This window comes from Halichoeres trimaculatus, unplaced genomic scaffold (assembly GCF_033239565.1).
Source record: "Halichoeres trimaculatus isolate MK-OKI-2021-1 unplaced genomic scaffold, fHalTri1.1 fHalTri1_scaffold_1, whole genome shotgun sequence".
NCBI classification, from domain to species: domain Eukaryota; kingdom Metazoa; phylum Chordata; class Actinopteri; order Labriformes; family Labridae; genus Halichoeres; species Halichoeres trimaculatus.
The window spans coordinates 6,745,313-6,761,832 of NW_027437179.1; the positions used below are offsets into that span (position 1 = coordinate 6,745,313).

The window sequence follows — 16,520 nt, forward strand, 5'->3', positions numbered from 1 at the left end:
TTACAGCAGCCAATCACAGCGCACCCAATGCACAAGTGATCTTGCTTGTTGATTAGTGAGTGGATCCCTAGCAGCTACGATAGTGGACGTAGCACAGAGAAAGCAAAACATAACCAAAGTGAAACTAAACGCCAAACAAATTAAACTTTTTCCTAAATGAACATGAAGCTTGGATCGACTTTCACGCACTTACGGGCAATTGGAGAGCAAGAGTGACAAAGAGTGAAGTGAGTTAGCTTTCTGCTGACCAGGTATGTGTCAAATGCCCGTAATTAGCTTGTGCTAACATGCTACGTCAGGTGCACAGCTCTTGAGTCTCTCCCACGTAGAAATGTGATGCTACAGGTGGTTGCTGGGCTAGTGAGTGTGTTCATGTTGTCATGGTCAGAGGCTGTGGGTGTTTGCTGCAGCTGGCACTGATCCAAGGAGGAGGAGCCCAGTTTAAATGTTGTGTTTACTGACAAGTTACGCAAATTCCTGCAGACCCTACCTTTAATTTATGTGACTAATGAATGCGCTATTGTTTTGCTGAAATAAATGTGGAGGGAGTGAAAAGTTTGTGTTCATTATAACCAGCTTTTTGGCAGCTTAGATAGATGACCTTTATATCGCATCACGCTTTAAAGCTAAATGTGAAAAGTTAGTTACAAAGCAGAGGAGAGCTCTCCTGACCTCTAGCTGCTGCGTGCAGGGCTCTCCCTGCCTCCTCTGAATGAAGCTGATGCTTATCCATCAGACACCAGAACTATGGAGTAAAGTTTGATGTATTGCTCAATAAATCCTGTGCAGCTCTTGCCAAAACAAGAGTGTTTTGGTGCCTGCCCAACAAATCACAGGGTGGCACCTGAGTCAAACCTGAGGATATGTTTAATCTCAGCCTCAGCTTTAGTCGGGGGCTGCCAAGTCGTGTCTTGAATGAAAGATGTCTCTCTGTGCAAAGCCAGGCCATGTCACACTCAAGTTAACAAGGTGTCTCTTGATAACACTAATAAGATGTCTCCTCTTGGCCGACCGGAGAGTGTGTGTGTGTGAGTGTGTGTGTGCTGTCCACTGGAGAGAGGAGAGTGGAGCGCTGTAGAAACAGACCAAGGGAGCACCGAGCTGATCGAAGCCATCTGACTTCATCTAAAGCCTCTATAGGAGCCATGTTCAGTTATCAGGCAGTGTTTCAAGCTAGCTCACAGCTAATGAGACCCTCCTGTTAGAAACACTTCACTGCATGGACATGGATGTATGGTCTGGGCCATTAAAAGAGCAAAAGCAGAGAGGAGCTGAGGGGAAACCTTGAAAAAATCAAACTGTGGAAGATCAATGCCTAAAGGGATGAGGTTTCAGATATTAAATACCCAGGATAAATCAGCGAGTAGACTTTCATGTGCCCTGAGCACAACTCAACTTAACAACAAACATGCGATGTAAGTTTTTTTCAGTATTGGGAAATAAAGCAAAAGATTAAACACCGATAAGGGATACATACACTACGATCATACACAGACTTTTTGAAAGGCAGGGAGAAAATTTAAAAAAGGCGCGGACTGATACACTAAGTGGGGAGCGCCTCGTAGCCAGCTGTGGCTCAGCAGCGGAGGTAGCGCCGTTTTACGACACGATGAGAACTAGAGCCTTATTTAGCAGTGTTTTTGTGTGGAAGTAACGCTCTGAAAATTCTGTAAATAAAGCGTGAATGCAGACCGATATCAGACTTTTTGGTGTGAGTCCGTTTATTTGTGTTATTGGTCAAGTAAAATATGGCCCCGTCTGAGTGCAGAGGAAACCAGCTGACAGGGGGTGTTTGGTGTGAGCGCTCTGGGCTTCTGCTGCACAAAAACACTGCTGTAGGGGAAATTTCTGCCCTAAACCTTGTGATTGGACCCAACTTGTTCCATCCTGGAGTATCACTTTAAGGCTTGTTAGAGCCCAATATGTAACGACAACTCAAAATCTATTTTTAGAAAATAGATATAAAACCAAAAAGAAATAACTGACCCAAAATGTAACAAAAGTGCTGAGCCTGAAATGTAACTAAAAAAACTGTCATGAAAACCCAAAATGTAAGAACTGACCTGAAATGTAATAACCTTCTGCCCAAAATATAACAAATTGTTACATTTTTGGGTCAGTTATTACATTATGGGTTGTTGTTTCATTTCAGGCTCTAACAAGGCTTCTTAGAGGGCACTTTAAGCCCCGTTTCCACCCAAGAAGTCCCGTGTAGTGTACCCCACTAATAAATCAAACGATGAAGAAAAACGTGACACAGTAAACAAAGAGCAACAATAGAAGACATCAAACAATTCGTCTTCTTCGTGATTTTCATGTGGCTCTTTGTTATAAAGCAAAATCAAGCCTTGTTTCAGACAAGTCTGTGTGCTGCCAGGAAAAACACAGCAGCCGCTGTCACACGGTAAGTGACGTTTCTTTTGACCAATCAAGAGACTGCAGTGTTGTAGCTCCACCTTTCAGGATCCTTTTAGTCTAGCATCCATATTGAAGGGTCCCAAAAAGTGGTATGGCTCTTCTAGTTATTTGGGGTATGCCGCAAGTCAGCGGAAACGCCATAAAAAGCGTGCTGACTAAACAAAACCACTTTGTGTAAACAGGGCTTTTGAGTGCGTTTTGGGTCCCAAAGGAGCACTTTAGACTACTACCCCAAGAGGGCGCTTAAGCCCAGATTTTGGCTCTCAAGAAGGCGCTCAAGCACGTTTTTCAACTCCCAAGACAGCACATAAATGTGATTTGGCACCCATGGGACATTTTAGCCCTTGTTTTTCAAAAATTGGGCCATAAGGGGGTGATACCCCCCACCCCATACACACAGTGTTTTGCACAAAATGTATTTTTGTTACTGTATTTGAATTCGAAACCAGTTCAGAAGCTGTTTGTCTCCTCATCATTGCTACATCTTACTTCTGAGGACTGAAAAAGGTGTGAGAGCCTTTTTGTCCCACCCAGGCTTCTATCCACAGGGTCAACTGTACACATACTGAGCAAGGAAGCATTTCCTGTTAGCCTGTGTTAATACAACCTCTGATACGTTTCTCTGCTGGCTCTGAATCCTGGCTCTCCCGTTGTTTTATGATCAATGATGGCAGTGTCATTAATTCTGCAGCTCTGTAAAAACCCGACCCTGGAGTCTTTGAGTCTTTGAGTCTTGGACAAAGGGAACTCACGTGTCTGACACCTTCATGTAGTTGTGAGGACAGCTGAAGGAGAGACATCTGAAGCCTCCCTGCAGGTTATAGCAGGTCTGAGAGTGTGAACAGTTGTGGGTGCCAGACGTGCATTCATCAATGTCTGAAAAAAATGCCAAAACAAAACAAGAGGAGCTCAGTGACACGATGAGGCAGTGTGCTGTGGAAGAAAAATACAATTCAGATGACTTTTCTGATGAGCTTGATATTTGTCATCATTTGTCAGATCTATCATCCGTATGATGTTTCCCTTGTTACCAGATGGAATTTTTTACATCTATTACTTTGAGGTTTAATTATCTGTGCTGGTTTAAAAATAAACTACATATGTGATCAAACATTTGACAAAACACACACGTTAGGACTCTGGAAACTCCCTGCACCCTGTTTCAGTTATGGTTAAAGCTTCTTCACACATTTCAAGTTGTGTTTAGATAAAATCCAGAGAAACAACTTGTTCATTTGTTGATGTTTTTACACTTTGACAGTGTCAGGCTTGTTCCTTTGGTTGAAACATCTTAAAGTACAGAATCATTGCAGAGGTCAGCAGCAGAAATGTCCTGTGAAGAATTCATCAGGGTTCTAGGATTTTTCTTTTGCCTGAAAACTTAAATTTCGACTCAAACGTGATAACGTCTTTCCGTCTTCAGTAGTCCATTGGTGCTGAATTTATGGCCCAGGGCAGACTTAAATGTACACAAAGAGTGAACTTATATAAAACTTTTTCCAGGATGGAAAAATGGTGAGTTCTCAAACTTTTGAATATGGTGTTGAGAATGTTTTCCAATATGACTGCGTCTTGAATTGGGGCTAAACAATTAATCAAAACCGACATTGCAATGTAATAGAATACAAATTTCAAATAGCAAAGGCTGCAATTAAAAAAAAAAAAAGTCAACACACTGGTTTCTTGCAAAAAAAAAAAAAAAAAAAAAAAAAAACTGAGCTAAAGAGAAACATACAGGAGAATGATTGTTGCTGGCACAGCCATACCCCTTGTTCACTTTATTCTGTATGGTTTGTTACTCTTACCGACAACAGGTCAGTAAAATTGTACAAAGTTTCTTTTTTTTTCAATTTAAAAGAGCAAGCAAGAATTATTTATATGTTGACAGTATCCTTTGTCGTGTTTGTCATACTACAGAATGATTCATATCTTGTGTTTAGTGAACAATGCAGAAGATAAACGTCCCCTCCAAAAAAATTGCATGCTGAGTCAATTGCAAAATTGGTCTAAAACAATCAATGTTAGATTATTTTCCAAAATTGTTCAGCACTATCTTGAATACGGCACAAGTCAAGTTTCTGAGGTCAGCTCAGTGTTTTTTTGCTTTAATGACACAGGTTTAGAAATATGACAGCCAGAAACATGACATGGTATTTTATTTAATGTGTGCGTAAACTTGACATGTCTGCAAAGGGGTCTGGTAAATTTCAGAGAAGTTTCCCAAAAGTTTTCAAGGGATTTTAGCTCAGGAGTTTTAAAACTTTTCAGGGTTTTGTTACCGTTAACTTCAATTAACTTTTCAAAACATTCCAGGAAATTTGGGATTTTTTTCTTCTTACCAACTTTAATGAGGGTTTAAAAATGATCTTGGTTGTAACAACATAAATGAATGTAAATTCAACTGTGTACCGTGAATCACATGAGTAAACGATTCCAAGCACATCATCTTCAATCACTACTGCCCTGGCCAAAAGCATTTCTACTGAGACCACATTTCTAGATTTAGCGCCTACAAGTCCTGTTAAGGTAAGTTATGATGATAGTATATTTGATTGTATGGTTTAACTTTAAATAATGGACACATTTAAGTTAACTAACAAATGCTCATAAATGCGTATAACTTTGGAACACTGGCTACGACAAAAAAAGTTCCTGGAAATTGCCAAAATCCAAGTTGATTTAAATTAAATTACACTAATTGCTGTTATTTCAAGTTAGTTCCCCTAAATATAAGAAAACACCCATGGAAAGTTTCCAACTTTTTTTGCAAACCTTGTCTAGACACAGTGTTACATGAGGAGAATCCTGCCCTGATATAAACATGTCAACAAACATGCTCAGAATAGAATCAGTGATTTTGGCACAGTGCAGTGAGCATGTCGACAGATCTGTTTCTTTGATATGTCAGGAAACTCATTTTGCTGTTAAAAGTAAAGTTAGCTGATTGTTTCAAACTTTAAATTCTGTTTATGATGCTCTAGCCAAACAGCATGTCTCTATTGTTTGCTCTGTAGTCAGTCTGATCTGGTTAAAATGGATTGACATGAAGATCACAGAAAGTTGTAGTTGCTGCTGCATTCAAAGAAAGAAAATAATCTACACTTTAATATCCTGTACACTGGGAACAGTACGTGTATTTAACCTCACCCCTGCATGTGTGTCCGTTGGCTGACATGGTGTATCCATGAGGAGGACAGGCACACTTGTAGCTCCCATCAACGTTCACACACTTGAAGGCACAAAGGTTCCCGATGCTCTGTGAGCACTCGTCAATATCTGGGAAGAAAACACACATCTTGTTAGTCAGATCAGAGTTCACAAAGAGGCTGAAGGCAGGTTAAGGTGAAACAGAAAGATTTTCCCCTTTCATCTTTTTTTCTATATTTTCCAAACCTGTATGGCTGTGTTTTCTTCTTTAGGGGATTAGAAACAGAAGCTTTCTTAAGATCCTGTCACCCAAATCAGAACAAGTGACCAGACTTTGGTTGCTGTCAGTCTGCTCTCAGCATTTATGGAACAGCAGTAAAATTACTCAGAGAGACTTAATAGAAATCAGCTGATCAGGTCACACAGGTTAACGACTATCCTCTCTTCTCTTCTTCGTACAGCGTCAGTTTTCACAGCTGTTTTTTTTTCTTTGCACTTGACTGTTGGGGCACACTCTGCATGAGTACACAAAGGGCTCTAATTTCGTGGCCCAGCGCAGGGGGTGCAAGCCTGGCGCACCCTGCGCAGTGTTGATTTCATGCTGCGAACCGCCGTGCGCAAACAATTTTACAATTTGGTAGACCGTAGAGATGGGTGTGACTGCGCGCCATGGGGAGTTGACAGCGCACCAGGGGGAGGTGTCAGCAGATTCATGTTGGTGCAGTGACAATTTCGTGCCAAAAAAGTGAGCTGAAAGCTCACCAGCTCCAACCTGGTCTATCCTCGGTGCAAAGCGGAGCGCACCCTGTGCAGCTGTAATTTGGTGACAGGCGCACATGTGCGCACATGTCAACAAAGCCTCAGAGGCAGGTTTCCAGAGTGTCAGTCACATTTTAATGCAATAAACAATCACAGCAATCACTATTTAATGTAACTGTCTGAACCAGCATATACATTTGTAACTACATTAATTGTACCGTCACATCTGATGTCAGATTAAAGCCGTTTGTCATAATGGAAAGTTAACCTGACGGCAGCTGGAAGTTTGATGCACATCTTAAAATTAAAACACAAACAGCCTTAACATCTGATACTGAGTATATATCTGGCTTCTCTCACGAGGCAAAAAGAGCCAACATAAATGTATGCCACTCAGGATTTACCCGTGATTTCCCATATTTCTCTGTTTTAGTCTTTATTTTTAAGGTGATATAAAAAGATGGAGTACATTATTGTAAGGAGGATGAGGTGGAGACACTGGGAGAGTATACAGTGTATCACCAAAGGCTCTGCTTGGCGATGACAGACCAGGAGTGCAGGTGGATCAAAAGTATTCTGAATGGATAAGCCAGCTGTGTAACTGTCTCTTAATTTTGTTCTCCTATTTATGACAAAGGAACAGATTAAATCTGTCCCTGGAGCTGGCCCACAAGGTGACGCGCTTCGTGTCCTCTGATTCGTCCTGCTGTCCACTCTCCTGCTGCAGGGACAGAGGCTCTGACCGTCTCTGCTACCAGCACTGTTTCCAGCGGTGCTGGGGATCACTCAGACCAATCAGACGCTGCTCCTTGGCCGCAGGGCATTTAAAGGCGAGGAGAGGCGCTCATTTGATTGGTGAAAACAGCGCTCGGCTGTGTTAAACCCACTCACGGCTTTTGTCCTCCCTCTCTGCCATTAGCTCGGAGGGAGGCGTGAACGCGCAGCTCTGCACTCCTCTGCGCTCCTCTGCGCTCCTCTGCGCTCCTCTGCGCCTTGACTGCGCCTCTCTTGGCACTGCAGGAAATTTGCAAAGTGCGCTGGTCATGCCCTGTTCGTGCGGCGAAGGCCGGCGCAGGGCAGGTGCGCCTGTGCTTGCGCCTGGTCTACGAAATTAGAGCCCAAAGAGTTTACTTGTATAAAAACTTTTCTCAGGGGGAAAAAAAAGTTATCTTCCTGGAAATTCGAGCCTGACATGTTCTTAGTTTATCTTACAGGGTTTACAAAGTACAAAGAAAAGGCCACCAGGAGACCTTTCCATACTTGAACTCCAGATGAAACAGTTTCTGGGCTGTCCCTGTGGGTAGTTGAGTTTTTCCAAATACTCGGCTTGATTTGATCCATGGGATGCTGGATAAGAGATGAATGAGCCTGTTTATGCGGTTCTATGTCGTCCTTTTTGATACCAAGAGGTACTTTGAAGTGAGAGCCTGGAGGCTTTTAAGCTGTGCTGTTTTTTACCCTCTTTTTTTTGTAGGTGACACTTTGAAGCAGAGAAACTCCACAACAGATTCTGAATCCTTGCACTTTCTAACTATTTCAGTCAGGTGAACCAACACTGTGTAAAGTAATACAACACAACAGCTCTGCCTCACATTCTACCTTTAAAGGGATTTTATCAGTTTATTCAACTGGATTTTTCAGAGCTGAGGTTTTATTTAGTGTGAGAAGACAACATCTTCTCCTTTACGATTTCAAACTAGACATCAAAAAAATACTCTGGGCGATGTCATCCCAGTGTAGTTTTGAATGGGGTTGAGCTGGATTACCTTAAGGTAAAGTCTGTAGCCGAACTGCTGAATTGGATATCAACAGATTAAACAGACACTCCAAATGTACCACTGACACTGACATTTAGTGCTTGACAAAATGTTTTTGGGGCCATTTTGGGTGATGTGTTGGGGTAGGAACCACTACCTGGAGTTTACATGAACAGGGCTCTGGTCTGTTGGACGTGAGTTGAGCTATAATAATGATGCAGCATGAGGAGGTCCTACTAAAATATGATAGATGGTGAAGTTTGATGCCAAATGGTGCCAGAGCGAACTAATAAGCCTCTCTGAGGCTTTGTGGGCCTTAAAAACACCAAAGACGAAAGAGACCTACTTGATGACCCCAGTGATGCTCTGGCTCCTAGTGCCCATCTGTCTCCATCTCTCTCAGGCTTTAGTGGGCTCATTAAGAGTCAGCGAAGAAACTTATCAGCGGAGAATATTGGTATGTACTGGGTTTCTCTATTGAGTGTTCATTCTTCTTATCAAAGCACAACTACTTTTTGTTTTTCTCAGAACTGCCAAGCAATATGAAGTAAAACCGTAATCTGGATTTACAGTCCACACTCTGAACGGGAAAAGTGCTGGACACTGTTTTTATTGCATTCCCAGGACCTTTTAATGCTCTCTCTCAAAAGCCTAAACAGATATTGGGTAAAGGGCTTTGATTATTCTGCTCGATCAGTCAGGAATTTATTGGAGAATAAGTCCAAAGTGAAGGAGCTGGTGTCACTGCATGTTTCTGGATTCTTTCCCACGTCAGTGTTTTTGGCTAACTTGGTTTCACAGCTGACTCAAAGTTCATCTTATATCAAACGTTTCAATGCTGGTCTCTTTACTTTCGTTCCCTCTGTGTCTGTATTATTGTGCTTTTTGGTGTTGGGCAAATCACTTAAAAAAATATTTAGTTAAAGTTACTTGTTACCGTCCCAAAAAGTAACTGAATTAATAATTGAATTAATTACTGAATAACTTCTTCATAAGTGTAATTAGATGCTAGGAAAAGTAATTCTAAGTTACTTTTTTGAAAAACCTTAAATTTTGCAAAAGATTCAGTTTTTGAGCAGATTTTGCCCTGGGACAAAATGTTCACGCTTGTTCTTGACTTTTTCATCAATGACGTTGAAGTAATGTCTGTTTACTTTTATCCTGAAAACGCCATTTTCAACCCAACAGACCACTCCGGGCTCACTCATATTAAATCTGCAGCTCCTGTCCTCTGTCTGGCAGAGTGAGCCGGGTTGGATAGATCTGCCAACTCTCCTGATTTAGGAAGGATTTTCCCGCTTTTTAACCCTGTCTCCTGCTCTGCTTCAGACTTCCAAATTCACCTGATTACCCCTTTTTTTAAAGTCTGCTCCTGTCATCGCTGAAATTTTGAAAGTCAAACAAGTCGGCTACTTGTGCCTTACATCCAAACCTCAAAAAGCATCCACCCCTCTCCGCCTTGTTGGTTTGATCCAAAGATGCTGCAGGAGATCCTCTCTGACTGCAGGTCACACAGACACACACCGATAGCTCTGTGATATTTGTTGCTGAAAAGTTAACTTTAGCATCAACTCTTCGTTAAAGACATATCAATATGATTGTTCTCATCATTACTCATGTGTCCGACGCTCTCTATGTGCCTGGCTGAGTGAGCCAGGTTGGATACATAGTAACGCCTCATTTCACTGTCAGTAACAGTACCAGCGTTATGACATTTAAAACGGTAATTGGGGATGCACCAGTCCGATTCTGGTATCAGGTATTGGTGGCGATCCAGCCCCTCAAAGCTGGATCACGTATCTGTGGGAAAGGATTGGTCCAAACTAGGGCTGTCATTTTAACGCGTTAATTAGATTAATTAATTACACCGCAAATTAACGCGTCATAAAAATTAACGTAGATCAATCTGGATCCCAAACCCGCAGGGGGTTCAAAGACGCACTTATTTTCAAATGTCTAGCATTTACAAACCGTTTGTCCTACATGAAAAAAGTGGTGTTCTCGTCAGATTTTCAAATTTCCGACGGTCCCTGAATGTATCACATCTAGCAACATGCTTTTAACCCGGGAAGAGAGAGCGCTGTTAAGGGGACTGCCGTCCACATCTCGTTTATTCACACGTCCTTTTTGAAAATCTACAGAAAATCAACCGTTTGATCTAGCTCAATTCTTTAAAAAACAGGTAATTTTACACTCTTTACTGCATCAAACAAGCCCTGGATGATCGATATTTGTCCTGTATTTAAATCTAAAGAATTCTTTGAAAATTTCCTCCCATCATCCTGGTGTTTTCAGCTTGGGGCTGCTCTGCACCAATGAGCAACAGTTTGTGTGTTCAGAGCTTTTAAAACTGAGATTACTTCACTTTTCTTTGATCCAAGACTTGAAAAAAGTGTTTTGTACATAGTTCCTCACAGTTTTTAGCCTTTAGCCCTGTTTCTCCTGGCCTCATAGAAGTATAGAAGTTCATATTGCAGTGAAAATTGAGTCCACATCGAGTAAAAATGTGAACAGAAGCAAAAAACGTCCGTAAAATCAAATCAGCTTATCTTAGGTGCAGGACTGTGTAGATTTTGTAAAGATAGAACCATAAAACTTTTTTCATGTGTTCCTTATGCCTCAGGGTACCTAAAAATGTGCTGTATACATTCCCACCTTATTTTTAAATGTCTTTCAATGTAATTTTAATGTCCTGGAATTCAAATTCTTCATTTTGGGACCTAAAGCAGATATGAGATTAAAATGCGATTAATTAGATTAATTAATTACAAATCGTGTAATTAATTAGATTAATTTTTTTAATCGCCTGACAGCACTAGTCCAAACTTGACACTTAGGCTATACTATGATTCAGTCTACAAGGTATAAAATTTTACAGTCAAATAGTCATTTCTGTAAATTCTGAAGCATTCTTTTTTTTTTTTTTTTTTTTTTACCAAACTGATGTTAAACATTCAAACACTGATAGTTTAAATAAATATTAACTTCAGTAATTCCATATGTATTTATTTTTGTCTTATTCTGAAAACATTACAAGTCTTATCCCACAGTAAAGCATACAGGTTATTATTTAACACTGGTATCGGGTCAGTGTTAGTATCGGTCGATACCCAAAACCCAGGTGTTGGTATCGGGACCAGAAAAGCTGGAGCGGTGCATCCCCAATAGTAATTAATAAGATTACCCATTACTGGAAAAAGTAACAGTGTCAGTAATGCTGTAATCCTTAACACCATTCTTCTCAATGCTGTGTTTTTTGACTGCTGACTGTCTTCTCCGCCTTGAAAAGGAGATTTTTTATCACAAATATGACTAATCTGGTAAAACAGAGTTTAAAAACAAACAAAAAAATATATTTTCATGTGTCCTTATTCAACACTTTAATTAACAAGAAGAAATGAAGCTATAGCGCAAGTTCAGTCAGGAAGACTGTCTGGGTGTTCCTTTCATTCATTCACTCTCTCATCAGCTGTCTAGGAGGGAGGCGTGCCAGTTCTTTCTATCCAATCACAACTTCCCTGCTTCATTGGTTAGCCAATCATCACGAAGCTGTCAAATTTTAAATTTTGCCTTGTCTGCTGTCAGTTGTCTTTCAGGCTCTGTGCGCATCCCACCTCCTCCCCATGCATCTCCAGGTCTCATCCCTCCTCCTTCCGACGCACCTTCAGGATCTTCCTCACCTGTCAACTCACAGCTCTACGGTCTTCATCGGCTCTCCAAGTCCCATTTCCTCAAGACTTTGTACCACCACCAGTGTCTAGGCCCCATGGGGGGATATTCATAATTTGTCACGAGTTCTGCTCCCCTGTACATGTATCATTCACATGGTTGATGGGGTCTAACCGCCAAATCTGTTATTATACATTATATCATTAAACCTGTTCATAATCCTTTCTGGTGTAAGTCTCTCCTGATTGAAATGAAGTAACTTAGGAGGAAATACCTTCACAGGTGTGCCCGTCCTCCTTCAGATAGTATCCTTGGCGGCAGTAGCACTGATATGAGCCGTAGATGTTGGCACATTCCTGGCTGCAGGGGTTTTTGTCACATTCATTGACATCTGAAAGAGAATTAAGACAATTAAAGATTTGTTTTTGATCCCATCTTTGTGACATAGAAGCATGTGTGCTACAACTTTTAACTGTTGATGAGCACTTTGTTTACTAATACAATCAGGGCATTAGCTTGGTCTTCTTTCTGATATAAATTAACCACAGGCATCACTTGCTCTGAAATGTTGGGCTGATGAAACAATGAGCTTCAATAGAAAAAAAAAAACAGTTTAACCCGACAGCTCTGTGAGATTAAACTGTTTGCTGGAGTAAGACAGGCTGTGAGTGTCTGGAGAAAGTTCATCCACAGACTCTCAGCACAATCTAATTATCTCACCCAGACGAGTGTTTTCTCTTCACTTATAAATGAACAGGCTTCAGCTGAGCAGACAACAACAACTTCAACAAAGTGAATGAGTTTCCTGAAGTACGGCTGCAACAAAAACAAACATAATGTGAATCATGTTCCTGCTGCTTTGCTCTTTGAAGCACTTTCATATCTCCAGTTTACAGAAGACTCAACCTGGATCCTTCTTCTGTGCAGTGAGACACCGCTGCATCCAAGAGACGTTTACCCAAAGATTCAAATAGAAAAAAAACAAAAACCTACAAAGGCTACGTCTGAATTTAATGACAACATTCTCCCCAGAGGCTTAACTCGATGTCTCAGGTTCTCTCAGGAAACTAGAACAGTCCGACAAAACAATGTGGTTCTTTAAAATGTATTATGTTACAGGAACAGCCAGGCTTACCTTCACAGTTCTTGCCATCAAATGCCAGAGAGAAGCCGGCTGTGCATGAGCAGCGGTAGGAGCCCCGGGTGTTTTGGCAGGTCTGGGCACACAGCCTGCCAGGATAGCGCCAGCACTCATTTACATCTGTCAGTGCAGAGGAAGGAGCCATTAGACTGCAGTAAGATACCTCCAGGCCTCTGAGCTCTCAGTGCCAGTTCTCATCAGGAAACACAGTCAGTGACGTGTACACACACTTTTACACAGTATAAGCTAATTATTCTCATCTCACCACTATGGTAAGTGGGATTACACAAGCAGCTGGTGGTAGAGACGGCTCTAACACAGACTACACAGTGTTAGGCTCGGGTAGAGGGGAAAACATCAAATGAGTTCAAAGGTTCAGAGAAACCTCTCACATCAGCTACAAAAGAAATATATTTATCAATGATTAGGTGAGTTTGTCCCAGACTGCTTAGTCTTAAAAAAACACAACATCAGCATTAAGACCAACCATGGAAGGCAGACATGTCCAGAGTCAGGCTCGGGGTCGGCTTCAATATGGCCCCACAGCATTCATCTCACAGTAAATTAATTTTGGCACTGAGTTTAATCATGTTCTTAATTATGTGTCATGTTCATTTTTTGTCAAGAGCCAAAACAAAACTAATGTCTTTCTAGTAACATCTCACTAAACTACATTTGGACTGTGCATAGGCTACTTATACAAAGCTAAAGCTCTGCACATGCTGCACAAACTCAACTACTCTTACAGCCGATGTCTTTAAATGAACAGATGTATCAGGATGGGAAAATGTGAGTTCAAAAAACACACCAACGTTTAATCATAGTTCCTGAAACCGAGAAATGAAGCCAATCTGTGGACGCAGCCACATTTGATATGACGCCGGCTGTGAGTTTCCTTTCGAGCAGCTACAGGATGCTCTGTGGTCACGTGACCTGAGCTGTGTCTCTGATTGGACAATCAAACGATCCTAAAAACTTCTAAACCGCAGAGATAGAAAAAATTCACTCACTGTACACCGTGTGCGGACACAAAAATAAGCATTTTAGACCCAAGGTATTTTTTGAACCAGGCTGTAAATTTGTTTTTTAATGCCATAAAAGTCAGTTTTTATGGCTGGGTGTGTACGTGACTTCCGGTCTTTCTGCAGCCAGCCTCAAGCGGATTCTCAATGAACAGCGACTTTTAGCATTTCCACATTGACTTCATTTTTAACAACCGGATGTTGCCCCTTGGGTCAAAGTTATGAAATGGAGCAGAACAGACAAAAATTTTGCATATAAAAAATATTTAAAAGTAAAAATGTTTGCAGGTAGAAAAAATCATCACAAAAAAGAATCCTGACTGAATCCAGATCCTGATCTGGCCATAAAATGATAAAACATCCTGACATATTTTCCCAATATCGCCCCCTAATGGAGAACATGTTCCTCGGTCTGAAGCAGAGTTTGCTGATGTTTACGCATCACCTAACACTGGAGAAAACTGACCACTGATCATCTGGTATCAAGAGACACCTGAGGGACAGGTGAGCTTTGACTTCATCAATCTGTAACAATGGCACAAGGATGTCTAAGCACACTTGGTGATTTTTTTTTTAACAGAAATGAAAAAAAGCATTGTATTTCACTTTTACAGTCAACATACACACACTAGTCACTTTATGAGGTACACCTTGCTAATACCAGGTTGGACCCCATTTGTTGGCTGAACATCCATGATGAGAATCTCCCGTTCCACCACATCCCAAAGGTGCTTTATTGGATTGAGATCTGGGGACTGTGGAGGACATTTGAGTACAGGGAACTCATTGTCATGTTGAAGAAACCAGTCTGAGATGATTCCAGCTTTATGACATGGAGCGTTATCCTGCTGGAAGTAGCCATCAGAAGATGGGTACACTGTGCTCATAAAGGGATGGACATGGTCAGCAACAATACTCAGGTAGGCTGTGGACTTTAAACCATGCTCAGTTGGTACTAAGGGGCCCAAAGTGAGCCAAGAAAATATCCCCCACACCATTACACCAGCAGCAGCCTGAACCGTTGATACAAGGCAGGATGGATCCATGCTTTCATGTTGTTGACGCCAAATTCTGACCCTACCATCTGAATGTGGAGCAGAAATCCAGACTCATCAGACCAGGCAACGTTTTTCCAATCTTCTATTGTCCAGTTTTGGTGTTGCTGTGTGAATTGTTGCCTCAGTTTCCTGTTCTTAGCTGACAGGAGGGTCACCTGGTGTGGTCTTCTGCTGCTGTAGCTCATCTGTCTCAAGGTTGGACGTGTTGTGTGTTCAGAGATGCTCTTCTGCAGACCTCGGTTGTAACAAGTGGTTATTTGAGTTACTGTTGTCTTTCTATCAGCTCCAACCAGTCTGTCCATTCTCCTCTGACCTCTGGCATCAACAAGGCATTTTGTCCCACAGAACTGCAGCTCACTGGATATTTTCTCTTTTTGGGATCATTCTCTGTAAACCCTAGAGATGGTTGTGGGTTAAAATCCCAGTAGATCAGCAGTTTCTGAAATACTCAGACCAACAACCATGCCACATTCAAAGTCACTTAAATCACCTTTCTTCCCCATCCTGATGCTTGGTTTGAACTGCAGCAGATGGTCTTGACCATGTCTACATGCCTAAATGCACTGAGTTGCTGCCATGTGATTGGCTGATTAGAAATTTGGGTTAACGGGCAGTTGGACAGGTGTGCCTAGTAAAGTGGCCGGTGAGTGTTTAACTTTCATATTGTACATAGCCATAAAGCCGCTTTATGAGGGTCTCAGTAACAGGTCACTTCAACTTCCTGACAAATGTCATCAAACCAAATTCATCAGACACTGTAAATGTTCAACCAATGATGTCTGAGTTAATAAACAGTTTGATATTTAAGGACGACAGTTGAGATTAAGTTTGAGAATCAGTTTCAGCCACATGGGGAGGATGCAGTCCAGCCGTCTCTCCCACTTATGAGCCTGTTCTTATTTGGAAAGCAAAGGCAGATGTGTTTTAATTTATCTTCAACTACTAAACCATTTCTTAAGTGTCATCATGATTTATGCCTGGAGATAACTGAAACAACTCTCTGGACATTGGGCTGTTTGTGTTTCTTGCAGCTCATTACTTTTACTCTCAGGATGAATCTTTTTTTGATTTTCCTTTTTGGCTGAGTTATATGGACCCGATTCAAATGTTTTCGCCTCCAGAGTTGGATAGGCCTTCAAAAAAAGTTTGGACATTTCACCTAAAATCTGCTCATCATCATTACCATCATCATCATCATCGTCCTGGAAACGTACCGTTGCAGGTCTTGCGAATTGCGTCATACTGGAAGCCCGTCTGACAGTCACAGCGGTAGCTGCCAGGGAGATTGTGACAGATTTGGCCCTCTCCACAGCGATGCGTCCCCATCTGACACTCATCGATGTCTGGACAGGCAGAGAGAAAGCGAAAGCACTTCAGCAAATGACCCCACTCCACACCTGACTGAGGCTGAAACACAGCCAAAAAACACAACTACAGACACTCAGGAAGCCTCCCTCTGGACAACCTGACGTCCTACAAACCAGAACATTCACTGTTTCCTTTAAGCTCTCTAAGACTTCTGTGTCCCCCAGCCTGCAGTACATCTTCA

General features: G+C 41.6%; 1 protein-coding gene across 1 annotated transcript in view; it reads right to left on the reverse strand.

The window, feature by feature from the left end:
• The window catches only part of fbln2 (fibulin 2), a 152,809-nt gene that overhangs the window by 2,856 nt on the left and 133,433 nt on the right, over positions 1 to 16,520 (reverse strand). Inside the window, exons 12-16 of the mRNA XM_074666100.1 lie at positions 16,186 to 16,314; positions 12,886 to 13,011; positions 12,025 to 12,141; positions 5,566 to 5,694; positions 3,171 to 3,294 (exon numbers count right to left, since the gene is read on the reverse strand). Coding sequence (XP_074522201.1) covers positions 3,171 to 3,294; positions 5,566 to 5,694; positions 12,025 to 12,141; positions 12,886 to 13,011; positions 16,186 to 16,314 — 625 coding nt within the window. The remainder of the gene's footprint in view (positions 1 to 3,170; positions 3,295 to 5,565; positions 5,695 to 12,024; positions 12,142 to 12,885; positions 13,012 to 16,185; positions 16,315 to 16,520) is intronic.